General features: G+C 38.2%; 1 protein-coding gene across 1 annotated transcript; it reads right to left on the bottom strand.

Moving 5' to 3' along the window:
• Positions 1-255: 255 nt before the first annotated feature.
• telo2 (telomere maintenance 2) lies at positions 256-23,766 on the bottom strand. The gene is made up of 20 exons (XM_005803292.2): positions 23,077-23,766; positions 21,653-21,930; positions 20,474-20,542; positions 19,836-19,983; positions 19,661-19,763; positions 19,511-19,579; positions 18,863-19,004; positions 18,062-18,198; positions 5,643-5,779; positions 5,213-5,293; positions 5,034-5,122; positions 4,749-4,840; positions 4,283-4,399; positions 4,133-4,204; positions 3,904-4,059; positions 3,067-3,158; positions 2,892-2,991; positions 2,449-2,513; positions 2,221-2,336; positions 256-1,185 (listed from the first exon to the last, which is right to left on the bottom strand). Exons 1-20 carry the CDS (start codon positions 23,418-23,420, stop codon positions 1,064-1,066), a joined length of 2,529 nt encoding a protein of 842 aa, XP_005803349.1. The 5' UTR covers positions 23,421-23,766; the 3' UTR covers positions 256-1,063.
• Positions 23,767-24,514: the final 748 nt, after the last annotated feature.

Genomic DNA, 24,514 nt, shown 5'->3' with positions numbered 1-24,514 from the left:
CCCAACAGAGTGTTTAGTTGCTTCAATCTTAACCTCATATTTACTCAACCAATAGATTGGATTTTTTATTTTATTTTATTACAGTAAAATTTATGCTATCAAAGTAAAAATAATGAACTGCCCTTAAGGTATTTTATACATATTTATGAGGCTTGCCAAGCAACACATATTTATAAACTCATCAAATTCATCAGTTTACATGAGAAAAAAAAATCAACAAAAAAAAAAAGTTTGGTCTAACAAAAAACATTTTAATTGGAGAATAATCCAGCTTGTACAGAAAACTGTGACGACCGAATGTAGTAGTACTTCCATCTTCCCTTACTTCCAAAAGTTTTTCTGTACAGAAATATTCACAGGATGTTCTCTGGAAACAAACTGCTGCTTGTACCGGAAAGATGTTGGTCAAAAGGAAGTTATGTTTTAATCCTGATATTTAGAATTAAACCAGAAATTGAAGCAGGAATTCCTTTAAGGAACTGACTTATACACTGCAAAAACACAAAATCTTACCAAGTATTTTTGTCTAGTTTTAGTGCAAATGTCTTATTACACTACAAATAAGACAAAACTAACTTAAAAGTAACTTTTAAGGCAAAATAAGAACTTAGTTTTAAGATACTAATTTCTTAATATTGCTAAACAATATATTAAAAAAACTAGTTCCATTGGCAGGTTATTTTACTTATAAAATGGAAAAAATGTCTTATTGAAAGTGAAATAATCTGCCAGCTCCTACATCGTGATGAAAAGTAACTTGTAAGTTAGTTTTGTTTTATTTCAAGTGAACTAAGATAATTGAAACAGAAAGTCGACCAAAATGACTTGGTAATACTTTGTGTTTTTGCAGTGAATGGCATTACGTTGGTCACCAGTCCACTTCCTGTGTCTGGCTGAATGATCCAGGAAGTGGATCATTCACTTTCGCAGTATCTCTGCATAGTAAATGCAGAGTTTAAAGGACGCCCTGATCCGGATGATTGGGAAACATCCAGGAAACATCTGGAGCGTCATCTCCACCAGACAATCATCAGAAACTCTCTTCACGCAGATGTTGAACCGGTCACGACTCCAGGCTGAGGCCATTCGGGTTCTGCAGCTGCTTCTTGAGGTTCTGATCCAGCAGAACCAGGCTTTGCACAGCTAAACTGCGGCAGTCGGCGTCCGGGTCCGCTTCAGCCACATCTGTGGACAGACAACACAACCAGAACCAGAACCAGTTTTTAGAGACAGGAAACTAAACATTGTTTTAGTGCTTTCAGTCTCAGTTCACTGATTTTCTGCTCCAGGCAAAAAGAAAAAAGAAATAAAAACAGAGCAAATCGCATCACAGGACATCCTGGTTCCTCATCTCCTTCCCAGAAATCTGTGTGTCTGTGTGTGCGCATTTGTTTCTAATACCTTGTGGGGATCATTTTCCTGACATATACTACACTGTGGGGACCCACTGCTCCTTGTGGGGACCAGGCTTCGGTCCCCACAAGGGCAAACGCTGTTTTTGGGTCAGGGGTCAGATTTAGGACTAAGTTTTGGATTTATGAATTGAGTTTTGGTTACGGTTAGGTATGTAATGGATAGGGTTAGGATAAGGGTAAGGATAAGGTTTAGGCTGTAGAAATGAATGGAAGTCAATGGAAAGTCCCCACACAGATAGCTGCGCAAACGTGTGTGTGTGTGTGTGTGTGTGTGTGTCTGATGGGAAACCGCTGACAGAAATACACTCTGCAGGTGGAGATGTGACTACAGCTCAGATGGAGAAATATCCCGTCATGCTTCGTATCTTCAGCGTCAGATTTTCATGTTGTGAAAATTTGGTTTCAGTTTCACGGAGAAACTCGAGACTTTTCCCGTTTTTAGTTTTTTATGTTGATTTTAAAATATAAAAACATACCATGAATCTGTGGCAGAAGGAAGGAAGGAAAGATGAAAGAAATTAGAGAAAAAAGGGACAGAATTAAATAAAGGAAAGAAGGAATGAAAGAGGACACAAGGCATTAAAGGAAGGAATTAAACAAGGAAAGAAAGACAGAAGGAAAGGAAGAAATTAGGAAAATGGGAGGGAAAGAGAGGACAAAAGAAATTAAACAAAGAAAGGAAAGAAGGAAGGAAGGAGAGGAACATTTAGACGGTGGGATCATGAATCCTGAGTCGTTGAAACCCAGAATGCTCTAATCTAGTGATTTATTGATCATATTTTCTTCTGTTATTTTAATATTTTACCTGCCAGCCAGGTTCTTGTTTCCATCAGCTGCTGGCTGAGGTCCATCATCAGAGCCTGACTGGGCATGCTCAGAAACACGGAGCAGACGGCGAAGAGGACGCCTCGCCTCACCGTCCTTCAACGACACAAAACCAACAGAAACCACAAGAAACCCAGTTAGAAACCAATAAAAACTCCAGACTTTCCAGTCAACCTGTGTGTGAAGCAGCGATGTGAGTCAGACGTACTGGTCAGCGTGGTACCGAACGGCCCACACAAAGTCCAACAACGCAGCTCCCATCTGTGCAGCTATCTGGGAATAAACAGCATGAGGATCAGCCTGACTGCAGGAAACAGGCTGAACGGCTGGCATGGCTCAGTCAGATCAGCCTGGATTAGCAGAAATGGTAACACAATGTTTACATATGACTGACAAATTTGAAAAAATTCAACAATTAGCATCAGATTATTATCAGTAGCAGAACTTTGAAACAAATGTGGACACAGACTGAGCTGCTTAATAACTCCATCCAAACTTTTTCTCTTTAAAGAGACTTTTTAAAATCAGGGCAATAACAGAAGGGAAACATGAATATAATATAATATAATATAATATAATATAATATAATATAATATAATATAATATAATATAATATAATATAATATAATATAATATAATATAATATAATACCGGTGCGTTGACGGCCAGGTGCATGAAGAGGCCCAGAGTGTGGATCAACCTGCCCAGAACCAGGTGGTCACTGCCCAGCAGGTCAAAGGTCACCTCAGGCCTGCCAGAAAGGAGTTTTTCTTTATCCCATCAGTTAAAACTATTCCAATCTTCAGAGCTTCACTAAAATACTAACTTGTCGTAGTTTCTGAGGAGAGGAAAGAAGAAGTATCCAGCAACAGGAGCGTAGCGGTTTGGAGCGGCTCCGGCCCGCGGCTGGGCGGAGCCCTGCAGGAACATCAACGCAACATGATGCAACACAGTTAGCTTTACAGGTCGTCTTATTTAATGCCTGACCTAAACAACGGGATGACTTCTACAGAGGGAAACGTCTATAAGTCACATAAAACACGGTTTTAACCAAAGTGGATTTAACAACGTGGTATTCTTTTACTAAAACTTCTGTTACTAGGCTTTAGTTTACTTCAGCTGAATCAAAATTAATATTTTTAAAGGTTTATATAACGTATCAAGAGCAAAATATACATATATAAATGCTTTTGTGTTACGTCTTCATTTTCTCTGAAACTTCAGCAGCTGCTGTGATGTTTGGACTTCTGATGGATCCTACAAAGGTTTCGCTTTATTTTGGTACAGAGATTATTTAAATAAGAGTCTGTAAAAAAAAATAAAAAATTAGATTTGGGTATGTTATTTTAAACATGTAGTTCAGTATTTCTGCTTAATTCCCATTTTTAACATTTTTTTACTTCCATTTGGGTTTCTGCTCCCTCTAAAAACAGCCGGTCATTTTCTGCAAATAAGTTCGTGTTTTTTGGTGTCCGGAAAATTCCGTTTCAAAATCACATTCCAGGCCAGTGAGCCGTTGCCTAGCAACCGAGGCAGAGCCTAGCCCTGTTGCCTAGCAACCCAAATGAGTTATAACTTGCGCCTCTCAAGATCTAGCAGTAATATTTCTGGTTGTAAAATAACTATTTATAAAGTTTAGCGAGGCGCTAAGACGAGCAGCGACCTTAGAGATGCGTTTGGTTTTATTCTGGATCCTCTTCTCCACTTCCTGTCTCCAGCTGGCAGCGCTGTTGCTCTGGTAAGGCGTCAGCTCCGAGGCAGCTGCGGTTATTTTATCGGCGGCTGGTTTGGAAAGCTCCTGAGCTGCCAAGGCGAGGACCTGCAGAACCCAAACATGATCAAATTCATAAAGATTTAAAAGATTTAAAAGTGGCTAAAGCTGCTGGTTTCACCTCTAAGATGTCCAGTCGCTGCCGGAGGCTGTAGTTCAAGGAGTAAAACTCTGTAGTCAAGAACTGAGTAACCTGAGACAGACAGAGACGGATTGATTTACGATGCGTAACGCGATCAGGTTGGACGCAGAGAATGAATCAAAGTCGTACAGGAACAGAGTCGACGGCGGTCAGAGCCACCATGGCCGCCTGCCGGAGAACCAGGAAGCCGCTAACGCTGAATTTATCCTCCATGTGAAGAAGCACTTTGGTCATCTGGACACTGATCTAAAAAAAACAACCAAAAACGTAAACAAACCAGAGTCAAAAAATGTCTAAAATATTATGACAGACCTGAGTTTATAGTTTTTTCATGCAAACCAGTGAATCTGAGACAGAACCAGGCCTCAAATAATGTCAAACAAGATATTTGTAAACTTTCTCCAGGCTCTGGCTGCCATGGCAACAGTAGCCAACAACCAAACAAACAAATGAAAGAAAAGGAAAGAAAGAACAGAACCATGTTTTCGTTCTTCTGTTCAAATGAGCAAATGAAATAAAAGAACAATAAAGAACGAACAAGAAATAAGAAGAAAGAACAAAATAAACTCCATATAAATATTCCCTCCGCTCTCACCTCCTTCGCTGCGAAGACGTTCCTCCTCACCAAACTCTCCGCCGCTCTCAGACTGAACTCGACTCGCTGCGAGTCGTCAGAGGAAATCAAAGCTGATCAACAAAACCAGGAGAACATTAGAAACGGGTTTCTATTTCTGCAGCAGAATCGAACAAAGAAAAACAGAGAGAACTGAACAGAGAGAACCGAACAGAAAGAACTGAACAGAGAGAACCGAACAGAAAGAACCGAACAGAGAGAACCGAACAGAGAGAACCGAACAGAGAGAACTGATCTGCACCGTGCCTTCCAGACAGTCCCGTAGGTAACGAGGCGGCGCCGCCCGACTCGCCTCCACGTCTCCTGACATGTCGTACGGAGGCAGGTCATCATCGCTGCGTCCATAAGAAACGAGGTTATTACATTTAAATCTAAATATTGATTAAAATGAAAGTTAAAATCTGACTACTAGAGAAACGTCTCACCTGTCGAGGTCAGAGTCTGGATCGCTCTTTGACCTCTGGGAGGGCGATTTGACCTGAGACGATTCTCTGGTCGCCTCAGACCTGCGGACAACAGATTCACCGAAAAACATTCACTGAGAGACAGAGAACCCAACGAAGCGTTTAATCTGAGAACGGAAAGAGGGAAGAACAAGAGAACAAAGGAACTAAAGGAAGAAAGAATGAAGAAACGAAAGGAAAAAGAAAAAGAACAAAATGAACATGTACACGAACAAAAGAAACAAAACATTGCACCGAACAAAACAAAGAACAAATGAATGAAAAAGGAAAGAGCAAAAAGAAGTGAAAGAAAAACAAAAGAAGGAACTTAAGGAATTAAATAAATGAACAAAATATCAAACATTCTGTAATAATTTTGTTTTGTTTTAAATCAATATCTGCTCAAACTCACCCATCAGCAGCCTCAGGGTCAGGATGGGGGTCAGGCTCAGGGTCAAGGTCAGGATGGGGGTCAGGGTCAGGCTCAGGGTCACACGCGCTGGGGGTCATGAGAGACAGCAGCTCCCGGGTTTCTTCATTCTCGTCGTACTGTCACAAAACCAGCACAAAGTTTCAGAATTTTATTATTGGGGCCTGCCATGCAAAGCAATGGCAGGAACCTATTGCTATTCTCCCAAGAAAAGTTTCTTTATTATTGGGGCCTGCCATGCAAAGCAATGGCAGGAACCTATTACTATTGTCGGAGAGAAGCGTCTCTTTAAGTATTATTGGGGCCTGCCATGCAAAGCAATGGCAGGAACCTATTGCTATTCTCCCAAGAAAAGTTTCTTTATTATTTATTGGGGCCTGCCATGCAAAGCAATGGCAGGAACCTATTACTATTGTCGGAGAGAAGCGTCTCTTTATTTATTTTTCTTCCGTAACCGTTAATGCGGCTCATACCGCTGGGTGCACACCTACAAATGAGGTATCAAAACGTGCAGAAAATTCACGCCATGATTGCTATTACTTTTGGTGGGATTTGGGCTTAACGTGGCGACATAATTCGCAAAAAACTACGAAAAAAATCCCATTATAAGTCAATGGGAAAAATCCTAGAAATACCCTATTTTTGAGGATTTGCTGTGTCGTCACAAATTCACCTAGAAATGCCATTCAAATTTCATTTTGTAGATACGTCTGTGATCTCTTCGAAAGTGAAGACGGCTCGTCGATACCAGTTACGGTTTGTCCACAATTTGCCTCTAAGCGACCCAAAGTTTCTCATTTTTGGTCATATTAGAGTGACAGCCGACCTCGGATCAGATATGGGCACAACATTTCTTTCTCTCATCACTGTAAATGCTCTGAGTGAGGTACAGATATGAATCTCGGGACTATCGCAGAAGACACATTGAACTGTCATACGCTTAAAACGCTTTTCGAATATGTATTACGGTTCCCGAACAAGAAGGATTTGTTTCCAATGCTTTTTTTCAGTAAAGTGTGTTTGCTCAAACACACTTGTGTGTTTGAGAGCTCACAGCTCAGAGCTCACACCTGCTGAGACCATTATTTGCCATAGCAACGGAACTCAAGAGGCTATTGGCTGGTGATTTGGACTACAAAAACGCATCACTGTAGTTCTATCTATCCTCAGTTGAAACAGATCAGGACTGAGAACTGGCCTTTACAACTACTTGCTGCTTTGGGCTGTATATAACTGATTTAACTCAGTAACTGTTACACATGGGATTAGTTTGGAACTTTAAAATTAAGCATATTGAAAATTTCACAATAAAAGCCCTGAATATTTTTACATGACGTAATTGCTCTTTTTTGGCTTTATTTGACTTTTTCATCCAAAGCACTGTTACACATGGTATTAGTTTGGCCCTTTAAAATGAAGCTTAACAAAAATTTCAAAATAAAAGCCTTGAATATTTTACATGACGTAATTGCTCTTTTTGGCCGTATATGACTTTTTCATCCGAAGCAATGTTACACATGGGATTAGTTCGGAACTTTAAAATGGAGCTTAATAATAATTTCAAAATAAAAGCCTTGAATATTTTACATGACGTCATTGCTCTTTTTGGCCGTATGACTTTTTCATCCAAAGCAATGTTACACATGGGATTAGTTCGGAACTTTAAAATGGAGCATAATAATAATTTCAAAATAAAAGCCTTGAATATTTTTACATCAGGTAATTGCTGTTTTTGGCTTTATGTGACTTTTTCATCCAAAGCACTGTTACACGTGGTAGTAGTTTGGCCCTTTAAAATGAAGCTTAACAAAAATTTCAAAATAAAAGCCTTGAATATTTTTACATGACGTAATTGCTCTTTTTGGCTTTATTTGACTTTTTCATCCAAAGCACTGTTACACATGGTATTAGTTTGGCCCTTTGAAATGAATATTAACAAAAATTTCAAAATAAAAGCCTTGAATATTTTTACATCATGTAATTGCTCTTTTTGGCTTTATTTGACTTTTTCATCCAAAGCACTGTTACACGTGGTATTAGTTTGGCCCTTTGAAATGAAGCTTAACAAAAGTTTCAAAATAAAAGCCTTGAATATTTTTACATGACGTAATTGCTCTTTTTGGCTTTATTTGACTTTTTCATCCAAAGCACTCTTACAGGTGGTATTAGTTTGGCCCTTTAAAATGAAGCATACTGAAAATTTCAAAATAAAAGCCTTGAATATTTTACATGAAGTAATTGGTCTTTTTGGCCGTATATGACTTTTTCATCCAAAGCAATGTTACACATGGGATTAGTTCGGAACTTTAAAATTAAGCATACTGAAAATTTCAAAATAAAAGCCTTGAATATTTTACATGACGTAATTGCTCTTATTGGCCGTATATGACTTTTTCATCCAAAGCAATGTTACACATGGGATTAGTTCGGAACTTTAAAATGGAGCATAATAATAATTTCAAAATAAAAGCCTTGAATATTTTTACATCATGTAATTGCTTTTTTTGGCCGTATATTAATTTTTCATCCACAGCACTGTTACACATGGGATTAGTTTGGCCCTTTGAAATGAAGCATCCTGCAAATTTCAAAATAAAAGCCTTGAATATTTTTACATGACGTAATTGCTCTTTTTGGCTTTATTTGACTTTTTCATCCAAAGCACTGTTACACATGGTATTAGTTTGGCCCTTTGAAATGAATATTAACAAAAATTTCAAAATTAAAGCCTTGAATATTTTTACATCATGTAATTGCTCTTTTTGGCTTTATTTGACTTTTTCATCCAAAGCACTGTTACACGTGGTATTAGTTTGGCCCTTTGAAATGAAGCTTAACAAAAGTTTCAAAATAAAAGCCTTGAATATTTTTACATGACGTAATTGCTCTTTTTGGCTTTATTTGACTTTTTCATCCAAAGCACTCTTACACGTGGTATTAGTTCAGAACTTTAAAATGAAGCATACTGAAAATTTCAAAATAAAAGCCTTGAATATTTTACATGAAGTAATTGCTCTTTTTGGCCGTATATGACTTTTTCATCCAAAGCAATGTTACACATGGGATTAGTTCGGAACTTTAAAATGGAGCATAATAATAATTTCAAAATAAAAGCCTTGAATATTTTTACATCAGGTAATTGCTGTTTTTGGCTTTATTTGACGTTTTCATCCAAAGCACTGTTACACATGGGATTACTTTGGAACTTTGAAATGAAGCATACTGAAAATTTCAAAATAAAAGCCTTGAATATTTTTACATCAGGTAATTGCTGTTTTTGGCTTTATATGACTTTTTCATCCAAAGCACTGTTACACATGGGATTAGTTTGGAACTTTAAAATGGAGCATAATAATAATTTCAAAATAAAAGCCTTGAATATTTTTACATCAGGTAATTGCTCTTTTTGGCTTTATTTGACTTTTTCATCCAAAGCACTGTTACACGTGGTATTAGTTTGGCCCTTTGAAATGAAGCATTCTGAAAATTTCAAAATAAAAGCCTTGAATAATTTTACATGACGTAATTGCTCTTTTTGGCTTTATTTGACTTTTTCATCCAAAGCACTGTTACACGTGGTATTAGTTTGGCCCTTTGAAATGAAGCATACTGAAAATTTCAAAATAAAAGCCTTGAATATTTTTACATCAGCTACTTGTGTTTTGAGCATTATATAACTATTTTAACCCAAGGACTATTACGCATGGGATTAGTTTGGCCCTTTGAAATGAAGGTTAACAAAACTTCCAAAATAAAAGCCTTGACAACATTTTAAATCGTACCGAACGGTGCACGTCCGCCTCGCTTAACGTTCTTGCGGTTCTCCGCGTGCCACTGATCACGTCGCGGCGTCCTTTGGCGTCGACGCCGATTTGTGGCGCGACGACGCCGGGCCCATGCCCGACGGGCGCGCCTTGGCAGGCCCCGGCTAAATTTCTTCCGAAATTTTCTAGTTATTATTATAATTCTTTATTTTTCATCCGTAACCGTTAATGCGGCTCATACCGCTGCGTGCACACCTACAAAAGAGGTATCAAAACCTGCAGAAAATTCACGCCATTCCAGCTATTACTTTTGGTGGGATTCGGGATGAACATGGCGACATAATTCGCAAAAAACTACGAAAAAAACCCCATTATAATTCAATGGGAAAACTCCTACAAACGCCCTAATACCCTACTGGCTAAAACAGAGAATTGTCTCCCCCAGCTGGCTCAAATGAAGTATTGTAAGTCTGAAAAGCGAAAAGAGCAAGTATGAAAAAAAAAAAAGATTGTGCCTTGGATATACTGGATTAAACAAAACTTTAAATTTGATTGGTAAACATCCAACAGGTAGATGTGAGTGTGGTATGGATATGGAAACAGTAGAACATGTAATAATTAATTGTGGAAAATATAAAGCAAGTACAATAAATTAGGAAATATGATATAGAGACATTTAAACTTAATAAGATATTAATTAAACACAAAATAAATAAAGCGGTTATTACATTTTTGAAGGTAACAGGATTATATGTAAGACTTTAGATTGGGGAGCGGTTAACTGAAACGTGGGGCGTGCTAACCCCCTGCGCCACCACAGCACGCCCCATGAATATTTATGTTATTTCATAAAATTTCTTAAGAAAACTAAACTGATAGAAAGGATTTAGTGTTTTTTTTTTTTAAGTTGCGCCCTGATCCACACTCCATACCAGTAGGTGGCGGTAATGCACACCATTAAGTTGCTTGCCAACCGCCATTAAAAACAAAAAGAAGAAGAAGAGCTTTCTGCTTCCGACTGCTTGGTTAAGGTAAGTATTATTAGAACTGCTTACAGTTGTTAAATGTAATGTGTTCTTTAAGAAATGTGATCGATTTTAAAAGTTTGACTGCTGTGGGATATTTTGTTGTGGCTCTGATAGCGTAGCTGCTAGCTTGATGGAACCACAATTTGTTCACATGTTAGCACTTTGCTAACTGGCTTTCGTGAAACCTGTTAGGCTACAAAATCTCTGTTAACATCAATCTGATCAGCTGAAATAAGGCAATTTTGTTTTACCTCAACCTAGAGCTATTGTGACTTGCAGAAATTGCCACAAATAACCGGAACTAGCATATTAAGCTACTTCACTGAATCAGTTGCTTCGGATACAGATACTCTCAGCTGCCGTCTTGTGCCGACAGTGAAAAACAGCAGAACTACATAATATTACCTTGGTATGATGTAAATTATAATTTTTGTTTGAATTACATAAAATAACTTCATGATCTGAGTTTTTTTTCATTATGCTTGGCCTATCAATAATTTCTAATAATAAAACATAAAATATCTGGGTTTATTTTGTTCATCCGAACCAGAACCTCCAGGTTCTCCGTTGTAGAGTTTTACTGAAAATCAGCGGAGAAATATCTGTAGCGCAGCAGCTGCGGTACAGTCTGCCCACTAGAGTAGAACTGAACCGAACCAAACATGAACGTATTTCATCGCCTAACGAAAGACAAGGAAGCAAAGAGATTTCGGCTAAAGAAATCTGAACTTGATTACATTGCAGCATCCTTTAGCGTCGATGCCAATTTGTAGCGTGACAACGCCGGGCACAAACCAGACGGGCGCGCCTTGGCAGGCCCCGGCTAAATTTCTTCAGAAATTTTGTTTTTCTAGTTATAATTCTTTATTTTTCTTCCGTAACCGTTAATGCGGCTCATACCGCTGGGTGCACACCTACAAATGAGGTATCAAAACGTGCAGAAAATTCACGCCATTGGAGCTATTATTTTTGGTGGGATTTGGGCTTAACGTGGCGACATAATTCGCAAAAAACTGCGAAAAAAACCCCATTATAACTCAATGGGAAAAATCCTAGAAATACCCTATTTTTGAGGATTTGCTGTGTCGTCACAAATTCACCTAGAAATGCCATTCAAATTTCATTTTGTAGATACGTCTGTGATCTCTTCGAAAGTGAAGACGGCTCGTCGATACCAGTTACGGTTTGTCCACAATTTGCCTCTAAGCGACCCAAAGTTTCTCATTTTTGCTCAAGTTAGAGTGCGTTTCTGGCTGCTTAGAGTGAGAGATGAAGACAACATTTTCAACCCAAATCATTTTTGAAATCGCCATCACGCCCACAAATATCGCACGATTAGTATCAAAATCGGTCCTGACATTGATACGCCTGTCTGCTCCGGTAAAATGTTTTCGAAATTTATCTAGACCGTACGGTTTTCTGTCACGGTGCTTCAGAGCAAAGTCATGCGACAGGATTTTCTGAGGCTGTCTGAGGCTCTCTCCCATGTATTTGAATAGAATTTCAGATCTGGGCACAACATTTCTTTCTCTCATCACTGTAAATGCTCTGAGTGAGGTACAGATATGAATCTCGGGACTATCGCAGAAGACACATTGAACTGTCATACGCTTAAAACGCTTTTCGAATATGTATTACGGTTCCCGAACAAGAAGGATTTGTTTCCAATGCTTTTTTTCAGTAAAATGTGTTTGCTCAAACACACTTGTGTGTTTGAGAGCTCAGAGCTCAGAGCTCACACCTGCTGAGACCATTATTTGCCATAGCAACGGACCTCAAGAGGCTATTGGCTGCTGATTTGGACTACGAATACGCATCACTGTAGTTCTATGTACCCTCAGTTGAAACAGATCAGGACTGAGAACTGGCCTTTAGAACTACTGCTGCTATGGGCTGTATATAACTGATTTAACTCAGTAACTGTTACACATGGGATTAGTTTGGAACTTTAAAATGGAGCATAATAATAATTTCAAAATAAAAGCCTTGAATATTTTTACATCAGGTAATTGCTGTTTTTGGCTTTATTTGACGTTTTCATCCAAAGCACTGTTACACATGGGATTACTTTGGAACTTTAAAATGGAGAATAATAATTTCAAAATAAAAGCCTTGAATATTTTCACATCAGGTAATTGCTTTTTTTGGCCGTATATGACTTTTTCATCCAAAGCAATGTTACACATGGGATTAGTTTGGAACTTTAAAATGGAGAATAATATTTTCAAAATAAAAGCCTTGAATATTTTTACATCAGGTAATTGCTGTTTTTGGCTTTATTTGACGTTTTCATCCAAAGCACTGTTACACATGGTATTACTTTGGAACTTTAAAATGGAGAATAATAATAATTTCAAAATAAAAGCCTTGAATATTTTTACATCAGGTAATTGCTTTTTTTGGCCGTATATGACTTTTTCATCCAAAGCAATGTTACACATGGGATTAGTTTGGAACTTTAAAATGGAGAATAATAATTTCAAAATAAAAGCCTTGAATATTTTTACATCAGGTAATTGCTGTTTTTGGCTTTATTTGACGTTTTCATCCAAAGCACTGTTACACATGGGATTACTTTGGAACTTTAAAATGGAGAATAATAATAATTTCAAAATAAAAGCCTTGAATATTTTTACATCAGGTAATTGCTGTTTTTGGCTTTATATGACTTTTTCATCCAAAGCACTGTTACACATGGGATTAGTTTGGAACTTTAAAATGGAGCATAATAATAATTTCAAAATAAAAGCCTTGAATATTTTTTACATCAGGTAATTGCTCTTTTTGGCTTTATTTGACTTTTTCATCCAAAGCACTGTTACACGTGGTATTAGTTTGGCCCTTTGAAATGAAGCATTCTGAAAATTTCAAAATAAAAGCCTTGAATAATTTTACATGACGTAATTGCTCTTTTTGGCTTTATTTGACTTTTTCATCCAAAGCACTGTTACACGTGGTATTAGTTTGGCCCTTTGAAATGAAGCATACTGAAAATTTCAAAATAAAAGCCTTGAATATTTTTACATCAGCTACTTGTGTTTTGAGCATTATATAACTATTTTAACCCAAGGACTATTACGCATGGGATTAGTTTGGCCCTTTGAAATGAAGTTTAACAAAACTTCCAAAATAAAAGCCTTGACAACATTTTAAATCGTACCGAACGGTGCACGTCCGCCTCGCTTAACGTTCTTGCGGTTCTCCGCGTGCCACTGCTTACGTCGCGGCGTTCTTTGGCGTCGACGCCGATTTGTGGCGCGACGACGCCGGGCCCGAACCCCACGGCCGCGCCTTGGCAGGCCCCGGCTAAATTTCTTCCGAAATTTTCTAGTTGGGGCCTGCCATGCAAAGCAATGGCAGGAACCTATTACTATTGTCGGAGAGAAGCGTCTCTTTAATATTATTATTATTATAGAACTTTATTTTTCTTCCGTAACCGTTAATGCGGCTCGTACCGCTGGGTGCACACCTACAAATGAGGTATCAAAACGTGCAGAAAATTCACGCCATTGGAGCTATTACTTCTGGTGGGATTTGGGCTTAACGTGGCGACATAATTCGCAAAAAACTACGAAAAAAACCCCATTATAACTCAATGGGAAAAATCCTAGAAATACCCTATTTTTGAGGATTTGCTGTGTCGTCACAAATTCACCTAGAAATGCCATTCAAATTTCATTTTGTAGATACGTCTGTGATCTCTTCGAAAGTGAAGACGGCTCGTCGATACCAGTTACGGTTTGTCCACAATTTGCCTCTAAGCGACCCAAACTTTCTCATTTTTGCTGAAATTACAGTGACAGCCGCTCTCGGATCAGATATGGGCACAACATTTCTTTCTCTCATCGCTGTAAATGCTCTGAGTGAGGTACAGATATGAATCTCGGGACTATCGCAGAAGACACATTGAACTGTCATACGCTTAAAACGCTTTTCGAATATGTATTACGGTTCCCGAACAAGAAGGATTTGTTTCCAATGCTTTTTTTCAGTAAAGTGTGTTTGCTCAAACACACTTGTGTGTTTGAGAGCTCAGAGCTCACAGCTCACACCTGCTGAGACCATTATTTGCCATAGCAACGGAACTCAAGAGGCTATTGGCTGCTGGTTAGGACTACGAATACGCATCACTGTAGTTCTATCTATCCTCAGTTGAAACAGATCAGGACTGAGAACTGGCCTTTAGAACTACCTGCTGCTATGGGCTGTATATAACTGATTTAACTCAGTAACTGTTACACATGGGATTAGTTTGGAACTTTAAAATTAAGCATATTGAAAATTTCAAAATAAAAGCCCTGAATATTTTTACATGACGTAATTGCTCTTTTTGGCTTTATTTGACTTTTCCATCCAAAGCACTGTTACACATGGGATTACTTTGGAACTTTAAAATGGAGCATAATAATAATTTCAAAATAAAAGCCTTGAATATTTTTACATCATGTAATTGCTCTTTTTGGCCGTATATGACTTTTTCATCCAAACCACTGTTACACATGGTATTAGTTCGGAACTTTAAAATGGAGCATAATAATAATTTCAAAATAAAAGCCTTGAATATTTTTACATCATGCAATTGCTGTTTTTGGCTTTGTATGACTTTTTCATCCAAAGCACTGTTACACATGGGATTAGTTCGGAACTTTAAAATTAAGCATAATAATAATTTCAAAATAAAAGCCCTCAATATTTTTACATGACGTAATTGCTCTTTTTGGCCGTATATGACTTTTTCATCCAAAGCACTGTTACACATGGGATTAGTTTGGAACTTTAAAATGGAGCATAATAATAATTTCAAAATAAAAGCCCTGAATATTTTTACATCATGTAATTGCTCTTTTTGGCTTTATCTGACTTTTCCATCCAAAGCACTGTTACACATGGGATTAGTTTGGAACTTTAAAATTAAGCATACTGAAAATTTCAAAATAAAAGCCTTGAATATTTTACATGACGTAATTGCTCTTTTTGGCCGTATATGACTTTTTCATCCAAAGCACTGTTACACGTGGTATTAGTTTGGCCCTCTGAAATGAAGCATACTGAAAATTTCAAAATAAAAGCCTTGAATATTTTTACATCATGTAATTGCTTTTTTTGGCCGTATATGACTTTTTCATCCAAAGCACTGTTACACATGGGATTAGTTTGGAACTTTAAAATGGAGCATAATAATAATTTCAAAATAAAAGCCTTGAATATTTTTACATGAGGTAATAGCTCTTTTTGGCTTTTTTTGACTTTTTCATCCAAAGCACTCTTACACGTGGTATTAGTTCGGAACTTAAAAATGAAGCATACTGAAAATTTCAAAATAAAAGCCTTGCATTTTTTTACATCAGCTACTTGTGTTTTGAGCATTATATAACTATTTTAACCCAAGGACTATTACGCATGGGATTAGTTTGGCCCTTTGAAATAAAGTTTAACAAAACTTCCAAAATAAAAGCCTTGACAACATTTTAAATCGTACCGAACGGTGCACGTCCGCCTCGCTTAACGTTCTTGCGGTTCACCGCGTGCCACTGATTACTTCGCGGCGTTCTTTGGCGTCGACGCCGATTTGTGGCGTGACGACGCCGGGCCCAAGCCCCACGGCCGCTCCTTGGCAGGCCCCGGCTAAATTTCTTCCGAAATTTTCTAGTTATTATTATAATTCTTTATTTTTCATCCGTAACCGTTAATGCGGCTCATACTGCTGCGTGCACACCTACAAAAGAGGTATCAAAACCTGCAGAAAATTCACGCCATTCCAGCTATTACTTTTGGTGGGATTCGGGATGAACATGGCGACATAATTCGCAAAAAACTACGAAAAAAACCCCATTATAATTCAATGGGAAAACTCCTACAAACGCCCTAATACCCTACTGGCTAAAACAGAGAATTGTCTCCCCCAGCTGGCTCAAATGAAGTATTGTAAGTCTGAAAAGCGAAAAGAGCAAGTATGAAAAAAAAAAAAGATTGTGCCTTGGATATACTGGATTAAACAAAACTTTAAATTTGATTGGTAAACATCCAACAGGTAGATGTGAGTGTGGTATGGATATGGAAACAGTAGAACATGTAATAATTAATTGTGGAAAATATAAAGCAAGTACAATAAATTAGGAAATATGATATAGAGACATTTAAACTTAATAAGATATTAATTAAACACAAAATAAATAAAGCGGTTATTACATTTTTGAAGGTAACAGGATTATATGTAAGACTTTAGATTGGGGAGCGGTTAACTGAAACGTGGGGCGTGCTAACCCCCTGCGCCACCACAGCACGCCCCATGAATATTTATGTTATTTCATAAAATTTCTTAAGAAAACTAAACTGATAGAAAGGATTTAGTGTTTTTTTTTTTAAGTTGCGCCCTGATCCACACTCCATACCAGTAGGTGGCGGTAATGCACACCATTAAGTTGCTTGCCAACCGCCATTAAAAACAAAAAGAAGAAGAAGAGCTTTCTGCTTCCGACTGCTTGGTTAAGGTAAGAAGTGTTTGTGTTCTGTCCATAAAATATACTATTTAATTTCATTACTATATTATTAGAACTGCTTACAGTTGTTAAATGTAATGTGTTCTTTAAGAAATGTGATCGATTTTAAAAGTTTGACTGCTGTGGGATATTTTGTTGTGGCTCTGATAGCGTAGCTGCTAGCTTGATGGAACCACAATTTGTTCACATGTTAGCACTTTGCTAACTGGCTTTCGTGAAACCTGTTAGGCTACAAAATCTCTGTTAACATCAATCTGATCAGCTGAAATAAGGCAATTTTGTTTTACCTCAACCTAGAGCTATTGTGACTTGCAGAAATTGCCACAAATAACCGGAACTAGCATATTAAGCTACTTCACTGAATCAGTTGCTTCGGATACAGATACTCTCAGCTGCCGTCTTGTGCCGACAGTGAAAAACAGCAGAACTACATAATATTACCTTGGTATGATGTAAATTATAATTTTTGTTTGAATTACATAAAATAACTTCATGATCTGAGTTTTTTTTCATTATGCTTGGCCTATCAATAATTTCTAATAATAAAACATAAAATATCTGGGTTTATTTTGTTCATCCGAACCAGAACCTCCAGGTTCTCCGTTGTAGAGTTTTACTGAAAATCAGCGGAGAAATATCTGTAGCGCAGCAGCTGCGGTACAGTCTGCCCACTAGAGTAGAACTGAACCGAACCAAACATGAACGTATTTCATCGCCTAACGAAAGACAAGGAAGCAAAGAGATTTCGGCTAAAGAAATCTGAACTTGATTACATTGCAGCATCCTTTAGCGTCGATGCCAATTTGTAGCGTGACGACGCCGGGCACAAACCAGACGGGCGCGCCTTGGCAGGCCCCGGCTAAATTTCTTCAGAAATTTTGTTTTTCTAGTTTTGACTTTAATCTCTTATTGTAACTTTTTCTTGTATTATAACTTTTTAAATTTTATTTTTACTATTCTCATTATTTCAACTTTATCCTCCGTTTTCTTTTCTGTTATCCTGGAGCTCCGGTCGTCCTCCTGTCCACTCTGACCAGCTTCCCTGTCCCTGCTGAGGCCACAGCATCATGCTGCCACCACCACTGATGTCAGACATTCACAGAATGTACCTCAAACTTGAGCTTGGCGCCGTTGAGATCCATCCGGGCGCTCAGACACTCGCCCACCACCATGCCCAGAGTCCTAATGCCGACCGCGCTGCTGTCCAGGTGGCTCTGCATGCCGTCCAGCAGGCACTGCAGGAGATCTGAAAGAAAACAATGAGCTGAATTTAAAAAACAATCTGAGTTAAAAAAACAATCCGAGTTAAAAAGCATTGATTATTATTGTTGTATAACTTTATTCTCGTATTATCAGGATTTTATCCTAATATTACAACTATTAAATTATTTCTACTTTATCATTGTAAAACTTTTTTTGTGTAGCAGCACAACTTCATCCCGGTATCATGCCTGTTCACGTGTTATTCTTTTTTTCGTTTATGATTTTTCTCATAAAATCATTACTTTTTTTAGTATTATTTCAAAATTTTCTATTGTATTATTACAATTATTACATTCTTGTAATCATGAAAAATAATTCTTAGCCCGGCTCTAATATTCGCCGTAGGAACAAAACATCACTGTATATCAATTATTTGACAATAATTGCTGGCATTTCTCATGCTGATGTAATGTTTATCCAGTTGAAAAAGAATCTCATGAGATTATAATCCCACATCAAACATTAATGATGCTACAAAAACTGCTAAAGGTCACAGAGTGATGGAGGAACAGATGAGGAAGAAAAGAAAACAGCAAGAAAAATCGCAACTAATGTCGTCATCGTAAGATTTTCTGATGTTGTTCAGAACTAAAATAAATCAGAAGACCATCAGGAAGTAGAGGAGTTTCGGTGGTTTGATTTTGCACCTGAGCGAAGCTCCTGCAGCTCGGCGTCCGTCAGCAGGCTAGCAGCTAGCAGCAGCGTCTTGCTAACGTAGAGCTGCTGCTCCTGAGGCGTGTGTTTCACCGCGCTGGGGTTGGCCCAGGCCTGCGACACACTGCGCAAAACCTGAAGACACACACAGAGCAAACGTCAAGCACCACACCATTCAGAAAACATGTAGAACAGGAGACTCCAGCATGAGACCTGGGAAACATTTTTATTGTTTTTATGGGGGGAATTCCTCTATTTCATTCTCCTAAAATATAACTCTATACTCGTATTATTCTGAATTTATTTTTGTACTATTTCAACTTTATCATCAAACAACTTTTTTCATGAATTTTACCACTTGCATTATTATGACATTATTTTCATATTATAATGACTTTATTCCAGTATTATTACAACTATTCACAAATTATTTCTACTTTATTGTAATATTACAGCTTTCCTCTCGTGTTATCAATACTCATTTCCATAAATACCATGTTCGTGAAGCGCTTTAGCATTAGCTTCATGTAAATAAGATGTTGGAACATGCAACATGTGATGCTAATTACATATAAAATGCTAAAGATAGTATAAAAATGGAACTCTATGATTTTGTCTTTGAAATGTTTAGATAAACGAACCTGGATGAGGAGCGGCCTCCGATCCCGGTCTGAGGCCAGGTAACCCAGGACAGTCCTCAGGACCTGAGTCTGGAAACAAAACACCATTAAAAACAACAACACATGATATAAATACACATATAATATATTCACTGTCAGCTGCTGACCTACCTCGTACTTATACTGCAGCAGCAGCACTTTATGAGTCAGCACAAACTGAGCCTTTTTATTGGTTAACACCAGATTTCCAGCAATGCGGCTGAAGGTGTCAGAGCTGGAAATGGACCAAAGACAGAATCAGAACCTGCCCTCACCTGGTGCCCGTTCACCTGTCCGGACGGCTCACCTGTCGGCCGCCTGAAGCAGGCCAGTGAGCACGCTCTCCATGCAGCGCTCTGGGACGTCCTGCAGCAGCTTCCAGCTCACCCTCTGCCACACCACGTCTGAGCGCGTGCAGACGGCCAGGCGGGGCGCCATCACGCCCAGAACCAGGCCTGTACAGACACAGCAGGACGGGGTTTACTGCAGGTGGCGCTCTAGAGCAGAACGTTGAGCTCAGAACGTCAGAGATGCTGAATTTACAGCGGTTTACTTCCACAGTTCACCGACAGCAGCCATTTTGTTCATGTATCTTTCTCTTGCACATTGTCCACATATTTTCTTTTTGTTGGTCTCCCTGGGTTTGCTATGCATTGCGCTGCGTTTGCCTACCAAGATGGCATAAAAAAACTATAATAAAATTCAGATTTGGGTTAAGTAGGATACGGACAAAAGAAACTGGATTTTGCCAAAATTGGGACTGAGCAAAAAAAACATTTTTTGGTCTTTTTAATCTCTTTTGCTGAATATGAACTCTACTCTAGTCTTTGCCCAGAAATCCAGTCATCTCTTTATGATGCCATATTTTTTCCCAGGAAGCCATTTTTACACAACTTTACCAAACGCTACCATTAAATCCGTCAGTCTGCCTTGTTTTAAACTCACCGCTGTGACCTTGGAGGCAAACTTTCCCAAGTGTCTGAGCTACGAATGTCAGAGAGCAATCGACACCATCTGTGGAAGACATCACAACAATCAATCAATCAATAACAATATATATCGCAGTAGACACATGATCAAAATCAATAGATAACACATGTGATAGGATTAATATGGAAACATATGGAAACATATGATGACATCAACATCAGATTAATAAAGTGATAATATAATCCTAATTGCCAACTAAAATCAGGAGGTATGAAGCAGCGTTTACACTAAATTAATGCAATAATTACTAAACAGTGAGCAAAAAGATTTATTGATGAAATATTTTTGAAGTATTGTCAGACAATACCTGTAAATTTTAAATATTAAATTTACATAATCAGATGGACCAAAATATAAAGTTAAGCAGAATTTTTGGTATTTAAGGATCAAGATGACAATAATTCAAATAAGTAACAAAAAATAACAAAATCAGGCAAAAGAACATTTTTTTAAATCAGTTTCTTTCAATAAAAATGTATGAAACTTTAATAAAAACTGCAGGTGAATATTTGGTTAAAACATACTTGTTTTTCATTTAGAGAATCCAGAAATTTTACTCAAGTAAGCATAGTGATACTTCATAATAAAATTACTCAAGTAAAAGTAAAAAGTACAGCGCAGTAAAAATACTCCTAAAAGTAAACTATAATACTCAAGCAAATGTAAGTAAATCTAACTACTAGTTATTACCCAACTCGGCTCCGGTGTCCTAGCAACAACCTGCTGGTTAACGGCGCCAACGGCAATCTCTAAAATGGCGCCAAGGGCAATTTCCGCTAGCTAAAACGGCGCCTACGGCAATCTCTAAAATGGCACCAAGGGCAATTTCCGCTAGCTAAACGGCACCAAGGGCAAGTTCCGCTAGCTAAAAGGGCGCCAACGGGAATCTCTAAAATGGCGCCAATGGCAATTTCCGCTAGCTAAATGGCGCCAACGACAATTTCCGCTAGCTAAATGGCGCCAACGGCAATTTCCGCTAGCTAAAACGGCGCCAACGGCAATCTCTAAAATGGCGCCAACGGCAATTTCCGCTAGCTAAAACGGCGCCAACGGAAACCTCTAAAATGGCGCCAATAGCAATCTCCGCTAGCTAAATGGCACCAAGGACAATTTCCGCTAGCTAAATGGCGTCACCTCTGAGGGCGCGGCAGATCCTCTCCAGAGCGGCCAGCATCTCCGTGGCCAGCAGCGGGTAGAACCGCTGGGGCGTGAACAGCGGCCGGTTGTTGGGGTGCAGCCTGTTGGCGGTGAGGTCCGGCAGAGCGGCTAACCGGGCCAGCAGCGTCTCTCTGAGCTGGGCCGAGTCTGGCGGCACCGACCGGAGGCAGAAGGACCACAGCAAGTCCGCCAGGCGGCCGCTCTGCAGGAAGCGCTCCGTAACGCTGACCAGGCGGTCCAGACCCGCGCTGGGGCTGCAGGGAGCGGACAGAGGACTTCATCAGCCAGGTCTGGACGATAAATTGTCCCAGAAACTATTGCGATAAACGATAATATTGTCGTTTTGATGCCATTTTCAATAATACAATAATAATGGCTTATAATAAGGCTTTGAAAGATCAATAAACTTTAGTTTTGCACAGAACAATTTTCACTGGAACTGGCAGATTTCTCAAAGGGACAGTTTGATGTGTTTTCTGAACACATAGTTACATTTTATACCATAATCAAGTAACTATGTTTCAGTTTAAATATGCAAAATAAAACAACCAAAATCTGTACATAAAAATGGAAATAAAAACTTTAATAAAAACTACAAAAAACCTAAAGCATAAATAATAGATTATCTAGTCTGTAATCAAAATTACCCTTCAAGAAATATTAATATTCAGAATATAAATTATCCAGCTCATTTTAAAATAACCTTTTCTTTCTTTGCATTTTTCAGTGCAAAAAATACAAAGAAAATGCAAAACTCAGAATTTTTTTTTAAAAGAAAACATTTTTGACTTTTGAAACTCAGATAATTTTCTTGTTTTTTTCTCTCAAAATTTCAGAGTTTTTAGCAAATGTTTCAAATTTACAATTTTGAAATGTCAAAAATGTTATGAAATTTCTGAGACAAATCTAGAAACAATTTTGGGGCAGAAATATGCTCCTGTTTTCCTGTCTCCTATGGTCCCAATACACCGCTGTACTTCTACTTATTTTAGACTTACATTAACAGATAAGATCATGCAGATTATCAGCATATCGCCATCCTGTGATTGTATAGAAAAAAGTAAATTTCCAACAACAAAAAAAACCCTAAAAAAAACTTTACATAAACATGGACATTTTTGAGTATAATGAATTCACTTTTCAAACTCTGAAATGTTCATATTATTCTTAAAAATTTCTGAGTTTAATCTCCGATTTTTTTTCCTTTTCTAGCAAATATCTGACTTTTCAATGTCTGAAATTTTCTTATGTTTTCTCGAACATGTCTGAGATTTAGCTCAAAAGTCAAATTTATTGGGGGGAAATTTGCTTTTCCTTCAGGTCCCCGATACGTCGTCGTAGTTTTTCATATTTTAGATCAAAAATTAACTCGGATAATTCAGTTAATTAACTCGTCTCACCGGAGCTGGGTCACGGCCTCCATCAGCACCAGCAGCGCCTGATCCGGCGGCCCCTTCAGGAACAGCGGGTCCCACAGCTTGGAGCGCTGGGCGGCGGACAGGCTGTGGGTCCAGTCAGCCTGGAGCTGCCCGACCAGAACCCGCAGGGTTCGGGTGTACTGGGTCCTCCGGAACTCCTCGCGCTCCGCCGCGGTGCTGCTGCTTTCAGCCCCGTCATCTAAATACGAGTTCAGCGTTTCCAGGGCGTCAAAAACGTCTGTATGATCCGCGGAGGAGGAGGAGAGCGACCGGAAGCACTGGGCCACCTTCAGTCGAACCTCCGAACTTACCGAACCCAGCGCCATTTATGTGAAGATTAACAACTGCTAACTTGACATCTTGCTGCGGAATAAATCCATAAAAATACAAAATCAAAAGTTTCCTCACTAATTCAGGAAAAGATGTTTCGTTATGATTATTCTCAGAATCATATGACGCTGTTTTCAGTAAATTATCAGCTTTAGCTTCGTCAACTCGACTTGCTAAAAACGTGCAAAATGCATCAAATATAACATCCAGCAACTCGTCCAGTCACAGAACTACAACTACAACATTTTATCAACAGTTGGAGTTTGAAGTTTCAATGGAAATATTGTGGAAAAACGTGAAACATCGACAGCATTTGACTCTCCGGCGTCCTTCATCAAAACACCACCGGGAAGAGCAACAGCTGTAACTTTGGTTCCGGGTGTCCAGTTGTACCGTGATGGTTATGATTGTGTAGTTTATAAATCAGTTTTTTCTGACTGAATTGTTTTGTAAATAGTTTTTAAAATAAATTAATGCGTCTGCATTGTCTGTTTGAAAACGTGCAAGTGGAATAATTATGAAAAAACTATTTAGGTCTAGATATTCATTTTAACTAAACTCATTGGGCAATAATGCAGATCGAAGATAACTGTAGAAAAAAATATTTACGCTTTTATAAAAAAGAAAAACAAAAACCTTTTTTGCTTTTTGGCAGTGGTGATCCTACACTAAAATTACAAGCCCTGGCAAAGTGGGACCACAGAACAAATAGAAGAGAAAAAAAGCAATATTTTTATTATTTTATATTAAGATGTGTCAAAAAGCCACTTGTGGCTCTGGGGCTGCAGATTCCTGATTCTTTCTCAATACGTCAATTTTTTTTTTACTTTATTGCTACAATAAAAACTGTGAAAGTGACTTTCTGCATTTTTACTGATAAGGAAAACAAACATTTCTCTTTGCTGGACCAATTAAAAACATTTAAAACTTTTATTTTATTGCCTCTAATTAATCTGAACTATGAAACTTAACTAATCTTTCACACCAATATGTGGTTTTCATGACAGTTGCTATTTTTTAACATTTAAATCTGTAAAAACATTTACAGTGCAGTAAATATTTCCAACCAGCAGGTGGAGCTAGTGGCTTA

Source organism: Xiphophorus maculatus, chromosome 10 (genome assembly GCF_002775205.1).
Source record: "Xiphophorus maculatus strain JP 163 A chromosome 10, X_maculatus-5.0-male, whole genome shotgun sequence".
In the NCBI taxonomy this organism is placed as follows: Eukaryota; Metazoa; Chordata; class Actinopteri; order Cyprinodontiformes; family Poeciliidae; genus Xiphophorus; species Xiphophorus maculatus.
The sequence above is the reverse complement of the archived record's forward strand: the minus strand, read 5'-3'. Positions and strand labels throughout refer to the sequence as shown.

Bases quoted from the DNA above. Each gene is read 5' to 3' on its own strand.
- telo2 (XM_005803292.2), bottom strand. From the start codon at position 23,420: ATGGCGCTGGGTTCGGTAAGTTCGGAGGTTCGACTGAAGGTGGCCCAG. The intron at 18,199-18,862 runs GTGCAAAATCAA...GTTTTCTTTCAG, and splicing joins GCTGCAGGAGCTTCGCTCAG to ATCTCCTGCAGTGCCTGCTG. The intron at 4,841-5,033 runs GCACGGTGCAGA...TTTGTTGATCAG, and splicing joins CCTACGGGACTGTCTGGAAG to CTTTGATTTCCTCTGACGAC.